The sequence below is a fragment of the Stenella coeruleoalba genome (assembly GCF_951394435.1).
Source record: "Stenella coeruleoalba genome assembly, chromosome: 9".
Taxonomy (NCBI): domain Eukaryota; kingdom Metazoa; phylum Chordata; class Mammalia; order Artiodactyla; family Delphinidae; genus Stenella; species Stenella coeruleoalba.
This window is the reverse complement of record NC_137155.1, coordinates 37,299,144-37,320,844: the sequence shown is the minus strand read 5'-3', so window position 1 is coordinate 37,320,844 and position 21,701 is coordinate 37,299,144. Positions and strand designations below refer to the sequence as shown.

The window sequence follows — 21,701 nt, the reverse complement described above, 5'->3', positions numbered from 1 at the left end:
AGAATCCATATAAGGAGTGCTCTGGGAACACTACTGGAGTAAATCATATGACATTCAATTAAAATACAAGAAAGGACCTAAAAAGTAATTAATTAAAAATATTATTTAGGTCTTATTAACTGGTGTCCACAGGTCACTAATAATTTCAAAGTGTTCTCTAAATGAGTGGGTACCAGAATTTTGAATTTCTGAGACCAATACAATTTCAAAAATATTTGAAGTAATGGGGTAGAAATGTTTACCAATGATCTATGTAGCCTTGCTCCCATAATTTCCCAGCTCCCTTGAATTTAAGTAGTACCATTGACTATTTCCGGACATTAGAGTGTAAATGGAAGTGACATGGGTCATTTCCAGGTGAAAACATTTAAAGGTCACTGCATGAACCTCCAACTCGTTCTTACCTCCTGTGGTTACCAAGGACACCACATGTCAGGATGCCAGAGGGTCAGATTGGGTCCCTGAGTGATTATTTGGAGTGCTGGACTTGTAAAGTTAGTATACTGAGAGTGAACAAACAATGAATTTTTTTCTTATGTCACTGAGGTTTGGGGGTTAATGTGCAACATAAACCCTATTCTGAGCAATAGAGGAAACCAACATGGGACTGCCAACTCTCTATTGTGCAAAATAAGGAGATTTTAAAATATAAGCAAATAAAATTCCTCTCCATATGCTGTCATTATATAAAAGAAATAATATTTTAAAATAAAAAAAATAAGAAAGGTACAATCACAGAACAAAGGATGATTCCTTAAACTGAATAAATGCAGTTTTCTATAAAACATGGCTATCTTATTCTTTCTTAATTTTGTCATTTTGCTGGGCAAAAACTTCATCATGAAAGAGAAAATCTGTCTTCCCAATGATATTTAAGAACCACAGAGCTAGATACTTCAAAAATGGCGGGAGAAGACTGTTGACCCAAAGCAATTAAAAATATCATATAATCTCAATATCCGACATTACCTGTCTTTCAGTGAGATCCAGATTCACTGCTATCTCATATCGCCTCAGTCTGGTCAGATAATTATGATGGGCAAATTCTGCTTCAAGTTCTCTGATTTGCTCTTTGGTAAAAGCTGTCCTTTCCTTCCTGGGTTTGCTATTGACTTCTGACTTGTAATTTCCTTCCTGGGAGTCTGAAAATAAAAGAGAGAATTAGATTTAGTTCATTCATTTAAGCATGTTCAATCATATCATTCATACCAGAAACATTTACTGAGTAACTACTTTTCCAGGTAGCGTTAGACATGATAAAAATAGAGAGAGACCAAAGACAGTAAGACTTATCTCAACACGGTGAGATAAATTTCTTTTTTTTCCCAATGTGCCCCCAAGTGACTCACAACCTAATTGGGGAAGTGTTTAGTTTTCTTCTTTTGAAATAGGAACAAAAAACTTAACTGCTCTTAACATGCTGTTAAGATAAAACAAAGCCCCTCTAGAAAACAATTTTATATCTGAAACTATTCAGATATAAAATTTCTTCTAGTAAGTTTTTCAACATAAATTCTTGAGATCTAAGGATGACTAAACAGAGTGATCCTAAGAAACAGTGGTGACTTAGTATGTGACTATCTGAGCAATTCAAATATCTAGCAACTGGACCATAAAAGTCAGTTCAAGCTCAGAGTAAGCATATGTGTGTGTGTGTGTGTGTGTGTGTGTGTGTGTGTGTGTGTGTATTTATTGGTTTTTTCATTTCAATTTAAGTGCAGTCTCCTTGAAGGCAATAGCAATGCTCTCCTTTTATTTTGAGTAATACTTAGTGCAATGTGGAATCTGTAAATACAATTTTGTTCATTTAACTCAAAATATGAACAGAGTTTTAAATGTTTTTTCCCTACATATGAGATAAACATAAGATGCACAACACCTAAAATTAGGTACCCAAACACCAAATCTTATAATGCCCTGTAGAAAAAATCATAATTTACAGCAAGCATATCATGCCATCTTTTCTTCTAAGAGTTCAAGACATAATTACCATAGAGTTATTTTACTTATCTTCATAATATCCCTGAGGTGTAGGTTAGAAGACATTCTTAACATACTGAAGAACAGAACGTGTGTCTATAATGGAAAAAAATTCTACATATACAAAGTAATAGATAATCATACCAGCTCTAACAATTCATGTCAAATTTACCTCAGTGAAATATCAACATAATCAAGATAAAGTGGCATGTCTGTACTCTCTCAAAAATTATTCCAATTTTCTAATTATTTTTGAGCCTGTACACACAAATAGTGATGCCTTTACTAGGTAGTGATACAATGAACTCTTCTATGAAGCCAAATGAGAGAAATGATATAGGAAAAATGACGGTCAATCACATTATGAAGTGTGACATTTTTTTAACTGACAAACATAGTATGGTACAGCTTTATGAAGGAACTTTTAAAGTGGTATTTGTTTCTTCATCCAATGATGCTTAAATATGCTATGTACAAAATATTGTTGTTTTTTTTAGTGTTCTTTTCCTTTCTGTCTGGCTGGGGGAAGTCTAACTAAAGTCAAGAGGGGTCTGCATAATGGAAATCCTCTAGACAAGGTGCTCTAATATCAACAGTTTTGATTTGACTCTTACCAGAATCTACGCTGGCCAAATGTAAAGTTTTCTAGGTCTAGTAGCAGCAGTGGCAATAGGTTTGCATCAAAATTTTGGCATACTTGGCCACTAATTTCCTGTGAGGGATCACAGGACATGTTTCACTGACTGGTGCACTGGCACTGTCATAAATTCTTTAGAATTCACAGACCACATTTCTGGGCTTGACACATAGCCCTGTGTTGACTGCCTCCGCACCTTGACAGGGCAGTCAGGGCTTTATCCAGTGCAAAAAGTCGTTTGTGGTATGTTAGACACAGGCTGACTGTATCTGATTGTAAGCCACTGGGACCAGATGAGTTATGGATTAGAAGATGTGTGAGTTCTCAGCTAGGCTGTGTTTACACCATATGAACTTACCAGGCTCTAAGTGGAACTTGCATTATCCACTTTTTTAAGCCACAGATTTGCCAACCTCCACATCTTTGGTTCATTTTGCTATTCTGGTATTATGTGAACAAAACTTTCCGATGATTGATTTCTTTTTTTTTTTTTAACTTTTCCATCAGCTGTACTGGCAGAGGCAAACTCAGTCACAGCCCAGAATATTCAGATAAGTCTCTCTCACAAGGACTCATGTTCTCACGTGAATCAAAAGTATATTTTTGCCAGTTTGGAGCCATGTTTAGTCTGAAATCTGTGGCTGATTATTCTTTACGTGGGGACAATGCTCTTTTCCCTTCAGTAATGCAACTCTGGAAACTGAAAGCAAAGCCAGGGCATTTTTTCTCATAAGCAATTCAGTTGGAATGATTCATGGTTAACACATTCCCTTATATAAGCATGAATGAACAAATTCACATTGAGGAAAGCCTATTAAGTTGTATTTATTTTTGAAACCGATTTCTTTTAACTTTTGCAGTATTCAGCAGTACTTCAAAAATGCCACAGACACACACAAACATACAAAACTTGGGCCAGTTCTTGGAAGAAGGGTTACATGCAGTGGATCTACACGGATGCCCACTGAAACTAGAAATATACAAGAGAAGGTTTATACATCCAGTGACTGAATTTGAACAAAAGTCTGGCTATAATTCAACATGTATATCCAAAAGCAACTTACCAAGTGCCTGAATTCCAAACCAAAGTAGCTCACAAAGTGAAATCCAGTGACTAAAATGATGTGAGTTGTGCACACTTACAATAAGCGCAAATGGAATAGTTATATTGTAATTAACATGACAAAGAGTGGGTATGTGCTTCTTGATTTCATTACCTAAAAGAGAACGTCAATGTAGCTGAGGTAGCACCAATGTCAATTAATTATGTGGGCACTTTTATCCTTGGATCTGTGATTCTGTTGTGGTTTCCACCCATGATGCTCCCACTTTTTCTTTCCTGTGAAAAACATGCTCCTTGGGATTGCATTTCTGGACTTATATTTTCTTATAAGAAAATATAACTTATAAATATAACTTAAAAATATAACTTTTAAACTTATATTTTAAATCTTGGATTTAAAACATTTTTTGACTTTTTTCCCCTGTATTTTGCAAAGTCCATCGTTTGCTGACCCTGAAGCTTCTACTCCTATCACCTGACTAGCTTTTCTTTGGTGGAAAACGGGTGACAGCCTTGGACGAGGCTTTTGGCAAACTGCACATTAGCTTCCATCTGTTTCCCAGCTGTTTCAACTGAGGCAAAACTCCCTCCGTTTTCTTCAACCTCCCATATCCTATGCCAAATGGTAGGTGTTGAGGGGGGAGTCTGGAAACTGCCCTCCTTTCTTGCCTACAACCGCAAACAAAATGTCACCATCTGTACAGTACATTGCAATGTAAAATAGTACAATTGTTGTTTCTCGTCTCAGATACTTTAATGCACATGTGGGTGCACTCTCACACTCCCTCACCGCTTGGAGGAAATGTTGACTTATGTGTTCAGGTATAGTTGGCAGTCCCAGTTCCCTAACCTTTTGCTCCCTGGGACTATGCTAATGGAAGAAGTCTGCAATACTTCCGTGGAGGATAAAAATTGCCCTCCAAGGATCGTTTCTGTCTAGCATTTAGAACTTCTCCACATGTGACTTTTTATTTCCCCTAGTGCAAGAGGATGCCAAAAGATAATAATGTTTTACTGACGACAAGTAATGTGAGGGCTTGGTCTGTTCACTAGTGGCACAGAATGCCTTTTAGCAAAAGAGAAATAATAAAGTATGATTGAGTATATTTTTGGCTACCCTGAGTAAACTTATTACCTTGTTTAAATGAAGAACATAATTTACCAACGTCTGTAAAATATCAAAATGTAAAGGAAGGTCTCCATAGCTTAGACTAAAATGAATACTTATTTCATATTCTGAAGAAAAAAATGAATACTAAGCCACTGTCTATTCTAGTGCTTTGCAACTTCTTGTGTTAACGTTTTGTAAGCTATTCAAAATGAGAGATATTCTGTTATTATTAACAAAGCTCGGCAAATAGTAGATATAGGAAGCTAATAATTATATTTATATAGGCATAGAGATTGTGGATAGATGTAGGGTAATTTATAGAATAATCCTATTGATGCTAGTAATTTTCACATTTAAACGGGAAATTGCCTTCCTTATGGGAAACTTATCCTACTTGCTACTCCAGCTTCTTAATGAGTGGGCATTTCAGCCTTTCCAGATTTTTTTTTTTTTTTCCAGAGTAAATAATCCTCCCCAGGGGTTCTTAAATCCTCTAGGTGATCCACTCTCCAGATTTGAGAACCACAATCATAGTGAGCTACTATTACTAATGAATGTGGCTATTATACACTGAGGTATGTAAGGGAAAAAAAGGATTGAAAACTACTATGCTAAATCTAGAATAGAAATTAGCATTGAAAATATCCACTGTTTCTTATATCATTGATGTGAAAAATGTAGAGCTACTATAACAGTTTCCCGTATAAAGCAAACCCAAATTTCAAAGACCAAAAAAAAAAAGAAATTTCCATTTTTAGTAACAGTTTAGTAATAGTAACAGTTGTATTCAACATGCAAAAGTCATTCTATGGGCTGGACCAGTGACTATCAATTGGTGAATGTACTCTTTTACCATCCAGCCTCCCTCTTCACTGCCTCCTTGATTACTCACAGGATTGTCTAGTATGCTTTCAGGAATGAAATAAGTCAGATAAATCTCACATTAGTGAAACTGAAGATATATTTATTTTTATTACATTTGTGTTGCCAATTGTATGTTTTGAACAAATAATTTATCAAGGATACCCTATTTACTTCTGTTAAAGGCATTTAGGTTCTTACTTGGTGGGAGATATTGAAAGATTAACTGTATATAGCTAAAACTTATGTAATAGAATAGTTACTATTATGTCAGAGTAAATTTTAGTTTACAGATTTGACTTTTTCCCAACACACTTGGGCATAATTTTATACAACTAATTCTTAAAGTGAGAAAAATCAAAATTCAGTGTACATGATTGTGTCAGTATTTAGCATTAGCTACTTACATAAGCAAATATTATAATTGGTAACATTACAGAATCATACCACATGATGTAATTACATAGAGGAAAAGAGTATGAAGACTTGAGATACTTTATAAAATCTATGTATTTTTAGGTCACATTTTAGAATGAGAGCGAAAGAGAGAGACATAATAGCACAAGATTCTTCTTAAATTAGTACCAATTTAATAACTTAGTATGAATCTGGATATAAATAACTTGAAAACAAATACCTCAGAATATACATAAAAATAAAATATTTGGGTCTCTTAAAGTCACCCACACCTTATACATAGATGTTTCCCCACAGTAGTTAATAATCTTACCTTGGCATTGCATTGTATTCTGAGGATAAACTGGCAAATATTATAACAAAGCCCTTCTCTTTGCTTCCTCCCTCCTCTATAATTTTAAGATGATAGCAGTTATACGAATTTTAGCCAATTTAAAGTAGATACGGGCATTTTAACAATATTAATTCTTCCAATCCAGGAGTACAGGATATCTTTCCATTTTTTGTGTCTTCTTCACTTTCTTTCATCAATGTCTTATAGTTTTTAATGTATAGGTCTTTCACTTCTTTGGTTAAATTTACTCCTAGGTATTGATATTTTCTTCTTTTTGATGTGATTGTAAATGAGATTGTTTTCTTGAGTTATCTTTCTGATAGTTCATTTCTAGTGTATAGAAATGCAACAGATTTTTGTATATTAATTTTGTGTCCTGCAACTTTACTGAATTCATTTATTAGTTCTAACAGTTTTTTTGGTGGCATATTTAGGGTTTTCTATATATAGTATTATGCCATCTGCAAATAGTGATGGTTTTTACTTCTTTCTTTCCAATTTATGTCTTTTACTGCTTTTTCTTTCCTAATTGCTGTGGCTTAGACTTCCAATACTATATTGAATAAAAGTGGCAATAATGGACATCCCTGTCTTGTTCCTGATCTTAGAGGAAAAGCTTTCAGCCTTTTACCATTGAGTATAATATTAGCTGTAGCTTTGTCATACATGGCCTTTATTATGTTGAGATGCATTTCCTTTATACCACTTTGCTGAGAGGTTATTTTTTAACCGTAAATGGAAGTTGAATTTTGTCAAATACTTTTTTTTGCATCTATTGAGATGATCATGTGATTTTTATCTTTCATTTTGACAATGTGGCCTATCACGTTGATTGATGTGCAAATGTTAAACCATCCTTCAAAAATTCCACTTGATCATACTAATGTATTGTTAATACATTAATGTATCGTTAGATTTGGTTTGCTAATACTTAATGTATTGTTAGATTTGGTTTGCTAATATTTTGTTGGGAATTTTTGTATCTATGTTGATCAGCAATATTGGCCTGTAATTTTAGGTGTGTATGTTGTTCTTGTTTGGTTTTGGTATCAGGGTAATGCTGATCTCATAAAATAAGTTTGCAAGTGTTCCCTCTTCCTCAATTTTTTGAAAGACTTTGAGAAGGATATGTATTAACTCTTCTTTGAATGTTTGGTAGAACTCACCAGTGAAACATCTGGTCCTGGATTTTGTTTGTTGGGAGGTTTTTGATCAATGATTCAACCTTCTTACTAGTAATCAGTATGATCGTATTTAATACTGTTAAAATGTCCATACTATCCTAAGCAATTTACAGATTCAATGTAATCCCTATAAAAATTCCAATGCATTTTTAACAGAACTAGAACAAATAATTCTAAAATTTGTATGGAACAACAAAAGACCCCAAATAGCCAAAAACAATCTTGAGAATGAAGAACAAAGCTGAAAATATCATGCTCCTTGATTTTAAACTATATTACAAAGCTATAGCAACCAAAACAATATGGTATTAGCATAAAAAACAGACATAGAGATCATTGGAACAGAAGAGAGAGCCAAGAAATAAATCCACCATATATGGTTAACTAATTTACAACAAAGGAGGTAAGAATATACAATGGAGAAAGGACAGCTTCTTCAATAAATGGTGTTGGGAAATCTGGACAGCTATATGCAAAAGTAAGAAACTGAACAACTATCTTACACCGTATACAAAAATTAATGCAAAATGGATTAAACACTTGAATGTAAAACCTGAAACCATAAAATTCCTAGAAGAAAACATAAGCATTAAGCCCCCTGACATTGGTCTTAGCAATTTCTTTTTTATATGACTCCAAAGTCAAAGGAAAAAAAAGCAAAACTAAACAAATGGGACACCAGCCAACTAAAAAGCTTCTATACAGTGATGTAAGCCATCAAAAAAATGAAAAGGCAACCTAGTAAATGGGAGAAGATATTTGAAAATCGTATTTCCAATTGGGGGTAATGTCTAAAATATATAAAGAATTTATACAACTCAATAACAAAAAAAAAGCACTTGAAAAGATGCTCAACATCACCAATCATTAGGGAAATGCAAATCAAAACCACAATGAGATATAATCTCACATCTGTCAGAATGGCTATTAACAAAAAGACAACAAATAACAGTGTAACAAATAACAGTGTTGGTGAGGATGTGAAGAAATGGGAACCTTCATGCACTGTTCGATGGGAATGTAAGTTGGTACAGCCACTATGGAAAAACAGTATGGAAGTTCTTCTGAAACTTAAAAATAGATCTACCATATGATCCAACAATTCACTGAGTGTCTCTCCAAAGAAAATAAAAAAACTAATTCAAAAAGATATACACATCTTCACTGCAGCATTATTTGCAATAGTCAAGATATGGAAATAACCTAAATGTTCATGGATGGATGAATGGATAAAGAAATTGTGGTATACATATACAATGGAATACTACTCAGCCGTAAAAAAGAATGATGTCTTACCATTTGTGACAAAATGGATGGACCTTGAGGGTGTTATGCTAAGTGAAATAAGTCAGAGGAAAACAAATACTACATGATTTCACTTATATGTGGAATCTAAAAAGCAAAACAAAACAAACAAACAAAACAAAATAACACCCAGGCTCACAGATACAGATTGGTGTTTGCAGAGGGAAGTTGATGGCCTGGGGGGCCATGAAATGGGTGAAGGAGATCAAGAAGTACAAATTTCTGGTTATAAAATAAATAAATCATGGGAATGTAAAGTATAGCATGGGGAATAGACTCAATAATATCATATTAATGTTGTATGGTTACAGATGGTAACTAGACTTATTGTGGTGATCATTCTACAATATATACAAATGCTGAAGCACTATGTTTTACACCTGAAACTGCTATAATATTGTAAGTCAGTTTTCCTCAATAAAAATATATGTAATAAAAATGATCAAAATAAAATAGGTACCTAAGCAATAACTCATTTCAATTCTGTACTTTTTGTGTCCATCAATATGTGAATATAGTTTTACCTTACAGCTTCTTCTTGACAGAGTTCCTTTGTTTTAAATAATGAGACGTGAACAGTTGATTTTTTTTTAATTCATTACCTTGGCTTTTTTATTATTTATTTACTATGTAGTTCTTTCTGATAGTAAGAGGCCAACTTAATTGTTCTTCCTTTGTGACATAAATACAAAGTGAAATGTCAAAGAACTAAGAAATTTTGATGAAATTAATATCATGATTGATGTACAATTCAAATATATTTAATAAAAAAAGTATTTTTGCTAAAAATTGAAAAAGAAGCCAAAGACACACAAAATGGAAATACAGCGCAACTTAACTTGAGTCAAATTTAGCTGAGATTTCGTTCTCACTACAAAATTCAAAGTATTTAACACAAAAACAAAATCAACACATGTCTTCAGGGTAAACGTAAACGTCTCCAATCTTTTTTTTTTTTTTTTTTAGTGGTACACAGGCCCTCACTGTTGTGGCCTCTCCCGTTGCAGAGCACAGGCTCCGGACCCGCAAGCTCAGCAGCCATGGCTCACGGGCCCAGCCGCTCCGCGGCATATGGGATCCTCCCAGACCGGGACAGGAACCCGTGTCCCCTGCATCGGCAGGCGGACTCTCAACCACTGCGCCACCAGGGAGGCCCAACGTCTCTGATCTTGCTACACACTTCTAGGCTTAGAAACTCATTACAGAAGCCTAGAATTGACTTTCTGCCTCTACTTATATCCCAGGACAAGGGGATGCAACAGAACAAGGCACACGTACCTGCTTGGATTGTGCCTGATAGCAAAGGCTTTCACTAGGATCACCATTTCCACCTCCAATGGGACCAGGAACCCCTAGTGAAGAGCTTTTGACATACAGCATTCCATTATATTTTCCCTGATCATATTAGTTTAAAAGTGCACCTCTCCTCTGGGATCCCATGAAACGGTCGCGTTTCCTTTTTACAATGCTTACCACATTCTGCCACTGTATGGATTCTTTACTTCCCCTACTAGAACATAAATGTTTGATGTCACCTATTGTTCTCATTTATTCAGTAATTGGGGATGAATACGGGCATTCATATTTACATTTTAATACACACATAAGCAATAGTCAAGGATATGAAGAGGATGCAAACCTCCAATCTATTTGTCATTCACCTTCTATTCAGCTCTATGTCAGCAAAGGGCATGGGGTTACATGGTGTTACAGTGTCTCTGAGAGAATAAGGAGGGAAAGAAACTCTTTCAGAAGTCAGGGATCTACGTCAGTTGGCCGTGGCCTGAAGAATTGTGACATTTCTAATTTACATCTGTCAACAGGTCAAAAGGGACTGAGATCCCTTTCAATGTCAGACAGCACCATACAGCTTTTGCAGTGAGGCCTTAGAAAATTCTGAACCAATTCTGCTAACAGCTTGATAAATCCCTTGGACATGGAAGAGCAGAGCTTCCATAGTTTTCTTTTATATACTGGAAGACAAGTCTACGTCTTCTAAGAGTGTGAGGGCTTGCATTTATGCCATTGTTCTCAGCCTTTTTTTGGCAATTCACCATATATATTTTTTGGCAAGTGACTTTAATATATTTTTATAGCAGTAACTCATAAATTACTGAGCTTTTCATTTATCTTCATGTCTGCTTTCCTTCTCTGGATTCTAGACTTTAGGTAATTTAATATTAAGAAATTTGCCTTATTCATGTTCATATTCCCAATGCTAAGCACCTAATTCTGAATCTGTTCTGGATCTTTGATTTCCATGCTGTGGTCATGAGTTATGATTTCAGTGACAATCCTAAGGGGCTTTCTTCTGTTATAAAAATTTGAATGACCTTCAACTTAGAAAAAAAGAAAGCATCACTCAATATTGCTTTGTATTAACTTTTCAAAGCACACATCTTTCATATAATTGATGGCAGCTCGAGACAGATCCACATTCTAACTGAATATGGAGACATATTCAGATAGAAAAGTGCCAAAGCAGTGTCACGATTATAAAATTTAAAACTCAAGAGATTAAATGTTATACCAAGTGAAGGAACTGATTACACATAGTTCATAATTCCCACCCTCAGCACTATTGACATTTTGGACTGGATAATTCTTATTACATTTATATGCAGTGAAATATGAGCATATTCAAGATAAATGGATGATGGCTGTCCTGGGCATTGTAAGATATTTAGCAGCATCCCTGGCTTCTACTCACTAGATGCCTGCAGCAACTCCCATCTCCACTTCAGTGTTGTCAGATACTACACAGAACTTCCAGTTCAATTTAAAATCCAGATAAACAATGAACAGCATTTTAGTTACGTATACCCCAAATATTGCTTGGGACATACTTATATTAAAAATATTGATCTTTGGGGCTTCCCTGGTGGCGCAGTGGTTGAGAGTCCACCTGCCGATGCAGGGGACACGGGTTCGTGCCCCAGTCTGAGAAGATCCCACATGCCGCGGAGCGGCTGGGCCCGTAAGTAAGCCATGGCCGCTGAGCCTGCGCATCCGGAGCCTGTGCTCCGCAATCGGAGAAGCCACAACAGTGAGCGGCCCGCGTACCGCAAAAAAAAAAAAAAAAAAAAAGAAAGAAAGAAAGAAATTGATCTTTGATCGAAAATCAAATTTAACTTGGAATTGTGTATTTATATTGGTGAAATCTGGCAACCTTACCCCAGTCATGACACTCAAAATGTCTCCAATTGTTTTCAGTGCCCCCAAGGGGCAAAATTACTCCCACTTGAGAACCACTGAGTACAGATAATATTTGAGACAAAACATCAGGGCTTCCCTGGTGGCACAGTGGTTCAGAATCTGCCTGCTAATGCAGGGGACACGGGTTCGAGCCCTGGTCTGGGAGGATCCCACATGCTGCGGAGCAACAAGGCCCGTGAGCCACAACTACTGAGCCTGTGCGCCTGGAGCCTGTGCTCCACAACAAGAGAGGCCGCGATAGTGGGAGGCCCGCGCACTGCATTAAAAAAAAAAAATCAATAACTCCAGGTTATACAACTCTCTCTAGGAATGACCAACTTGATTCAGAAGTAAATGTCTTATGTGCAAATACCACCCTTTTATTCCACAGCCGAGTCTTACCTCCTCCAAGTCAATGACAAGATTGTCTGCAGATTAAAATTGCTCATGAAGTATTTTTGTCAATGCTATGTTTCTACAATACGTCAAATCACGTAAGAGCTATAATAAATCCATTATTTTATTAAATATATATCATTTAATTAGTAAATCTTGGTTTGATTAATAAATCTTGATTTAATATGCATGAATTTTAGAACTTGAACAGATTCTTACAAATCATCTAGTTCCACCTGCTATATTTACAGATAAGAAATAAAGACACTCAGAGTGACTAAAGTGCTCATCAGAGATCACATACTATCAGGTCATGTTTATAGGCTTCAAGTGTCACTCAGTTATAGAAAGAGACATAAAAGCATTTTTCCAACTCCTTAAATATCCTTACGTATTGCATGGTGTCTTCTCAAGAACAAGGATTTCAGAAACTTCACTATTTAATTGTGATACTAAATATGGCTATGAAAGCTACACAAACAGAATCTTTATTATCCAAAATGCCAAATGAGCAGATGTTAAGACCACAGTCTCTGCCACTTATCTGCATATTCAACCATTAAACTTCCTTTTCTGCATATTTAACATAGAATTAAAGTGAAGGAGATAAAATTAAGTAAATCATTTAGCATAGGACTTGCATACTGTGGGCACTCAGTAATCAACTGCAAACTCTAGCCATTATTAGGGGGGGACTAGGCTCTAAGGACCTCAGTAATTGAAAATGATAGATTTGATAGAATCAGGAGCTTTAGAAAGGTTTTTTTTTTTAAGCATATGAAAATTTTGTTCTGAAAACAGAAGTCAACCTAAAACCTAGGAAGTTTAGAATTTACACAGTAACTAGCAGAGCTTTATTTTACATTGAAAAATGCACAAATCTCTAAAAGAATCTGTGTGTTATTTTTGGCTAGTCTACAAATGAAGCTTAAGGTTTAATTATGATTTTTCCAATGAAACTGTTGAGGTGACATTTTACAAGGCCCAGTGGGATCAATGTATGAATTCTTGTTTCCTCTGAAAGTTTTATTGGGATATTTGATGAAATTTAACCAAACCTGGGGTCAGATAGTGTGTGTGTGTGTGTGTGTGTGTGTGTGTGCGCGCACACACGCGCCTACCTGCATGTGTTTATTCTCCTGCAAAGAATCCTAGCAGCCAGGTATATGGTTTTAGGTAGAGAAGAGTCATATTCTGCCTTGATATTAGAGTATACAAAATGTTTAACTAACATTCTTAAATTGATTAAAAAAGTAAAATCAGAAGTATTTACTAAACAGCATTATGAATCCATATATAGTCTACTTACAACTTTCTTCACATAGAGGGTTTGAGAAGTTAATCACATAGGTATTTTTTAACCTCAGAAATAACTATACAGGAAGATTAATAGCAAATGACTTATAGATTGATTTTTCTTTAATTTCACAGTAATAAAAGATAAGTTATAAACACAATTAATAGATAAAAGTAATACAATAAAAATAATTGGAAAATCCCAGCCAACTCGGGATTCTGGCCCATGCAACCAAGCACCAGTTGGTTTCCTTTTGACGGCCGCTGATAAAATTCAATGCTTTGTGATCCATTTCTCTGCTGCAGCTGTACTGGCAAGAAGGAAAACAGCCTCAGGGTGACCAATCTGCATTAAGTCAATTTGTGATTGTTTTCGTAAAGGGATTTTTTTTTTTGAATTCTTAGCTGCTTTCTTTTTTTTTTTAACATCTTTGTTGGAGTATAATTGCTTTACAATGGTGTGTTAGTTTCTGCTTTATAACAAAGTGAATCAGTGATACATATACATATCTCCCCATATCTCTTCCCTCTTGCATCTCCCTCCCTCCCACCCTCCCTATCCCACCCCTCTAGGTGGTCACAAAGCACCGAGCTGATCTCCCTGTGATATGCGGCTGCTTCCCACTAGCTATCTATTTTACGTTTGGTAGTGTATATATGTCCATGCCACTCTCTCACTTCGTCCCAGCTTACCCCTCCCCCTCCCCGTGTCCTCAAGTCTATTCTCTAGTAGGTCTGTGTCTTTATTCCCGTCTTACCCCTAGGTTCTTCATGACATTTTCTTGCAATTGGGAGAAGTCTAAGAATTTATGACTTACATTCATGGAACATTACTTAGGTACTCTCCACAAATAGAATTCTGTTTACATTCACTAAGCAGTACATGCTTTATAAAAAATAAAAACCAATAAAAATAAAATCAGTGCTCTATGATTAAATCAACTTGTGATTTAATAATTTTACAAAATAACAAAGTCTGATGTAAATGTTTGCGCATAATAATATTAAAATGACAAAAGTGTTGATGATGGTTCTCAAAGTGTACAAGTCATACCATCCTCTTTCTCCTCATAATTATTACTACTACTTACTACTTATATATATTTTGAGTTGGGAAAAACTGCAGTGAAATTTACTTTGAAAAAAATCTGAAACGTAAGATCTGACTGAAGAGATGAAATGATAATTTAAAAGAATTTTTGATGGTAAAATGTTAAGAACTACCGGGCTACGCGATAAAGAATATGGAAGCAAAGGTGGTTGATGACAGAGACCAGTGAAGCCAGAATGGTTGCAATGAATAAGAGGAAAAGATAAGCCTCCATGTAGTATATATATATATTATCCTGAGAGATGAAGGAAGAGGTTGAGGTCAGAAGGACTGATTCTAGAGTTACACTTCTTGGACAAAAGAAGGTAGGAACGATGGTCGAGTCTGGGATCTGCCTGTCTGTGGAGAAAGGAGTGTTGGGATCTGACAATCTTGTTGAACTCTGAGGCTCAATAATAAAGCGGCATTTGCATACCAGTTTACGCTATAATCCGTCTTTGAATCAGGCATCCACAGCCTAATACGCTATGTTGAGAGTGTTGTGTGTTAGACACAAACATGAATAGTTTATTGTGTAAAGTGCTAGGAAATGGATCAATATGACATAGTACCTATCTTAAGGTAGCTTACAATCAAGTTGGGGATAGAAGCCGCTTAAGATAAATCCACAAATAATTATAAATAATCATTTTGGGTATAGTATCTTGACAGTCTGATGTTTGATTGTCAAAATTTGATGTTTTGGGATGCATAACCTGTGTTTTTGTTAAGAGCACTTTATGGGAAATACTTGGATAATACCATTATTAGTCCATTTCATGTGGGGGGAGCAATTTTAGAAAGATACATGTGTATATTTGCATATATAACGTACACTAACCATGAAGCCTTCCTTTAATCCCACATACGGCATAAAATATTCTGCAAAGCCGTAAGAATTGCTAACTATATAGGGAGCTCCTAAAATACTTTTTGGAAGTCTTAAATGCAATTACCCTTACATAGAAACTTAAGAACTTAAATGCAATTATTATCTATGCCTTCACAATATTTTTGAGACTAACTTGAATGTAGCACTGTAAGAATTTCACTAGGATATTCACTGAAGTGTGAAAAATAAAAATGATCATAATTACTTTTATATTAGATTTGAAAAATCTTCTACACTTATTTTGAATCTCTACCAGGATAACATATAAATGGTACAGAGTTAAGTCTATCACAAAGTAAAGCTTTCATCTAGGTCCTCCGGACAATTCATGGCTAGTAATTTCACATCAAATTAAGGCATTCCGTCAAAACTCAGTTTAATAATTTTTTCACATGTCACAGATCACAGCCTGTAGCTTTTGAAATGAAGGTTAGGTATTGAATAGCATTCAGTATTCCACTACACTGTGGAGGGAAAGGGGCCTGAAGTATCAACATTATGTTTTACTTAACACCTGTGGATCCACACCTGTGTTGTACAAAAGGAGTACACAATGTTCAATAGGTGGAAAAAAATCTGAACAGTACACATTTTTAAAAGTTTTGCCTTGAGTACACAGAACTGAGGTTATAATTAAAGCTATATACATTTTACAGCTTTACATACTATTTACAACTTTTATGTATTTAGAAGGGAAGAATGACTGAGAGAAAGTATCAGGAGATTTGAAGCCAGCCAACCTCAGTTAGAAGTCCACTGTAGCTACTTACAACCTGTGTGGTCTTAGGTCTTTTGAAATTCAGATTCCACATGTACAGAATCCACACATGATGGCTATACAGAGGAAAATGAGCAAATTTACAGTGTGTATATCTGAGATGTATTACGAATCCAATAATATACACCTATTATTAATAACATTATTAAACTTAAAATGTATCATAAGTAAGATTTAACTAACTGAAATTTTTACTAAATCACATTTATTAGTCTTTTAATTTTATTTGAATTGCTTAGTTGTCATTTCTCACCTAGTATTTAGTTAAATACATGTTGATTTGTTTTTTAAAAAATGATATTGATTTCAAAAGGAGGTGATTATATTTTCTAGCTCTTTCTACCAATACACATGTTAAAAGACCCAGCTGTGCTCATAATTTCTTTGGCCAATCAGCAAGGTTTAATTATGTTTCCTTTTAAAAAATAAATGGGTGCTGCAAGTCTGTATGATTTTATTTCTTTCATACTTTCTTTTTACAGCTTTGCTACTAAAAAGTGTAGCCAAAATTAAAGCACACATTTTTCCTGAGTGTAATTAAACGTCATTGTCTTTTATTTTCAAAGTAAGCTAAAATAAAGTGTATATATGTTTGTATGTGTGTGAGTACATATATATTTATACTCTGAATATTTAAAATATTTTGTTTTATTTAGTCATCATTTGTCACATAGGCATTTAGTCGAATTCAGGCAAATTTTGGTACATATATAAAGCACTTCTAGATTTTTACATTTTCAATCACATGCAGTATTTGAATCCTCTTTTTGAATGACTACAAATGAATTTTATCCAGTTCTGTGCTGGAAGGTGGGGGAAATGCTCTGGTTTGTATTTTCATGTTGTAAATACTCTCACCATAGTGAATTTCAAGCCAGTAAGTTAATGTGATGGCAACTAGCTCTCAAACTTCCTGAAAAGTTAACAATTGTCTCTCTAGAGCCACTACTAACTGGCCCTAGCACACTGCGGTAACACCTTACTATTTCACAAAGCTGAATACTGGGATTCAGAAACTATCATAACATCACGGATAACAATCTATAGTTAGAACTTTCTAGAAAAGAAAGATAGATTAGGCTAAGAGGGTATGATTAGCTAACCTGGGAATGATCTCAATGATTAGACAATAGTATTCAGAGCCGTATTCTAAAGTTTATCTATAGAACTGATGACATTTATCTATGATTCATTAAAAACCCTTCCTGCTGTGCTTATCTGACAATTAATTCATCAAAATGGGTAAATCACAGAGGCTATGCTCATGTCACTGTGAACAAAGAAAAGGTTAGAAGTTGCTATAAGTAAGTGAAAAATATTTCTTCTTAATTCTGTTCAACACACAGGGAGCTGTTGCTAATCACAGATTATTGGGGTATCCAGCAATGATCACTGCATCTGAGTGTTTTGTTTTTTAAATGAAATAATAGCTGTGCAAACCTAAAGCATAGAATAAAATATGTCAAGAAGAAAAAGACCACCCTTCAATATCCAAGTATTGGAAACTAAAAGCACAGACACGGTCGCATAAGAGTGAAAAAAAGCTCCAAATTTCCCATCATTGCAATAATATTTTTCTCTTAAGATGGATACTGGTGTTATTTTCTCTTGAAGATGTTTCCACGTTGAAATTACTTAAGGAACTAGCAAACTGAAACAAAGAAAAGACGAATAATTGTTTGGAAGACAGCAGAGTACCTGAATTATCAGGACTGTCAACAAAGATAAAAGTATTTCTTAGATGCTCTCTTGGTTATCACGCTATTTTAAGTACCAGACAATGTAAGTAAACTATACAAAGTACCTAGTCTCTAGAAAGAGTTGGCTTTCAAATAGTAAACAAAAGGAAAACGACTACGTATATAAGCCTTGTAGCATTCTGAGAAATGTGTATGAGTATTTTTGTGTCATGTGCATTTTGTTTCACACACATTTAAGTGTGTGCTTACAGGTATGTACTTGTGGCAGTATTAAGGGAAAATTTTCCTATTTTTAAGCTTATATTTAATTACAACATCAAAGGGAATCTTCCATAATGAGCACTTACTATGAAATATTGGAAATTTAAAAGAATGTGTTTATAATTAAGCTCCATGTTAGTAGCCACACAAGAAATGTCAATTAATCTACACTAAAACACCAAGTTCTCTGGCAATAGCTACGAAAATGAAAATGGCAACACACTTGTAAAAACCTCAGTGGTGTGAAACCCTGTTCATTTATGTAATAGTTGTAATCCTTTTGTTCTCAGTTTACTGCCAGCCTCAGGTTTCTTAAATGAACAAATGAGATAATATACATGAAAGTACTTTATAAACATCCCCATAAATAAACAGAACATTTTACCTGGGACAAAGTTTATATAGCACTTTGAAAATATATTTTTACAATGTAATTGTACTTTTTTTCTTCCCAGACATCAAATAAAGTGATACTGGTTTTCTATTATTGTCTCCTTCAAATACCTACACATTTCCTTCCTTCAACTCTGGAATATGCTATTTCTCAACTGAAGAAGAGAATATCTCTGCAACATAGAAAAGTTTTGAACTTGAGTTTGAAGTATGTCAAACTCAGTAAAATCCATGGTATTAAAGATCTAGGCTATTGGAAATACTGTACTCAAGGGATTATAATTTAATTGCTCATTATATTACAAACAGAGCTCTTCATGCATTTAGTTAGCTATAAAGCAATGACTTATTAAAAGAAAGTACTCCATGGAAGCTAAGAAGTTTTTTATAATGAAAAGAAAAAACTCTATAATTCATAATTATATTTAATCATGAATTTGAGAAGAGCTCCAGCATTTTTCACTTAAATAAATCACACTGACATAAAATTAATATCCAGATTAGTGGTTTGGTAATGCTTTAGTGAACCTGTATTAACTCTTCCTCTCTAATAATTCATTTTAACAAGTATTTTCTCTTTAATGATAGCTCATTATCCTCAAGGGACTATATTGAATGTGATGTGTATATTTCAAAATATATTTGCCACACTAAATGCAATTTATATACAGTATTATCCACACATTCTCCGTGCTATAGAGAATGGTATACACACCAAGAAAAAAATATAACAAATACATTTATTATGTTAAACAACCCATAGCTAAAGCTAAAATTTATCTAATGTTCATAAATAAGACTAGTAGTAGAAAAAGTTCTTATTTTAGGTATTTCAATAGTTCTATAGGAAGAAAGTTTTTATTAGCTTAAGTAAGGTCTTTTCTGATAATGATTATGCTCTAAAAATATGAATTAAGGTTTCTGTTGAGAAAAATAAACCATCATGCAATTCCCACAAACCTGTGATACTTGAATATACATAAAATGAAGTTGGAAGAATATTTTCATTGCTCATTTTTACCAATAATCCAGGTTTGCCTCATGAACTCATCATAACAGTATCTCGGCGAGGTATCTGTGCTTTCCACATTAAAATGGTAAGACATTTTCAGACATATGGCTCAAAGATATGTTTTAGTAAATTCTATAGCTAAGTTCAACAAGCACCAAGATTCTGCTTATTATGCAAAAGTCTACTTTGATGGTTCAATTTCTTTGTCTTCTCATATTACACTATTTCCTTTCCTTAGCAATTGTATGCATTAACATAGCAAAATCTCAAGGATCATGATCTAGGTTCTAAAATGTAAAGACAGGAAGCTCAATTTTATGGAACATGAAACTAAAGCTGCTGTGAACAGTTATTACATTCTAGTGGCAACGCTACAAGATTTAAACTTTATAATCGCTTTTAATAGCCAATAACAACTACGAATCCTGGAATATTTATTATTGCAATTTTCCTGAAATTGGTAGAACATAATTTCTCATTTTAAAAGATGACCATTAACAAAGCAATAGGACTTTTAAAATTTAATTAACTTTGAAAAGAATGATCACTTTTTCTAGGATTAGCATGTATGCATTAGCTCATCTTCTTACAAAGACTTGACTTCAGAACTCTTTTTATTTTTAAATGCCTCAATTTACAAACCATGTTTTGGAGGGTTCACAAGACAAACTCAAATAATAGAAACATAATAATCTCAGAAGGATTTCCTTTATCCACTCATTAAAGTGGGAAAATCTGGTCTTCAAAATGCTGAATATCCTATCATGCTAGAGATATTCCCAAAGTATTCAAATTCATCCTTATGACATGTGCTTTTTAATTAAATGAATACATATTGGAAGAAATATCAAGAATAGGCAAGCTTTGTCTCTTTCATATTTAAAAAGTCTTCAAGATTTAATATCATATTTTCTTCTCCCAATTGTCATTAGCAGAATGAATAATAAATGTTTACAGATAAAGCACAGCTACTTTAAAAGTTGACTTAAATAGCATTAGTTAATTGACTAACAAGACAATTTTGAACCATACAATCATGTAGTAGGGGACTTCTTTTTTCTCTTTAAAAATGTAACCAACTACACATAAAAAAAAATTTGATGCTGCTGTGGATGAGGAAAAAAATAAAACCAGGAAAGTGAATATCTCATCACACAGTAAATAAATGACAGATTTCGTTTGGAAGGTTTAAGATGGCCCTCTTTTTGGAGTCTGTATAATCACTGCTGGACTAGAGAGGTAAGGATAGCGGGCCAGAGAAGCGGATCTGGGTCCTTTATTGTTACCATTAAAGTCATACATAAAACTGTCTCCGCATTCCATAAAAATGCCATGGTGCTTCAGGAAAAATACAGACCTGAGACAATAGTTTATTTTGGCTGGAACTAAAGTTCCAGAACTGAAGAGTTACTGCCAGAAATAGGAACCAGCTTTGAGAAAAATTTAACTGCACTAGTATGCAAAGAAAGTGCGGCAGTATTAATACCCTGGCGCTTCAGGATCTGAATCAAGGGTCCTTTGTTAAGAACCTTGCAACATAATTGATCATTCAGAGGACGTAAAGAGGTATGAGGTTGCAGTCCAGTTAGCCAGGGAATACCCTTTTCCTCTGACACCCACTTGCCAGTACAACTATAAAATAGGAGCAGAAATGTCTCACTCTATAAAGGATTAATAATATCTGATTTCCATGAAGTTGAGTTGTTCTCTAGCTAAGCCGCAGTTGACCTGGGTTCTAGGGAGGGCCTCCCACAGCTCCCTGAATAACCAAAGCAAGTCACCCTGTCCGGGCTTCC

The 21,701-nt window shown here is 34.6% G+C and overlaps 1 protein-coding gene across 1 annotated transcript in view; it reads right to left on the bottom strand.

Moving 5' to 3' along the window:
* MEOX2 (mesenchyme homeobox 2) overlaps nucleotides 1-21,701 on the bottom strand; it is a 65,620-nt gene that overhangs the window by 14,701 nt on the left and 29,218 nt on the right. Inside the window, exon 2 of the mRNA XM_079931249.1 lies at nucleotides 970-1,142. Coding sequence (XP_079787375.1) covers nucleotides 970-1,142 — 173 coding nt within the window. The remainder of the gene's footprint in view (nucleotides 1-969; nucleotides 1,143-21,701) is intronic.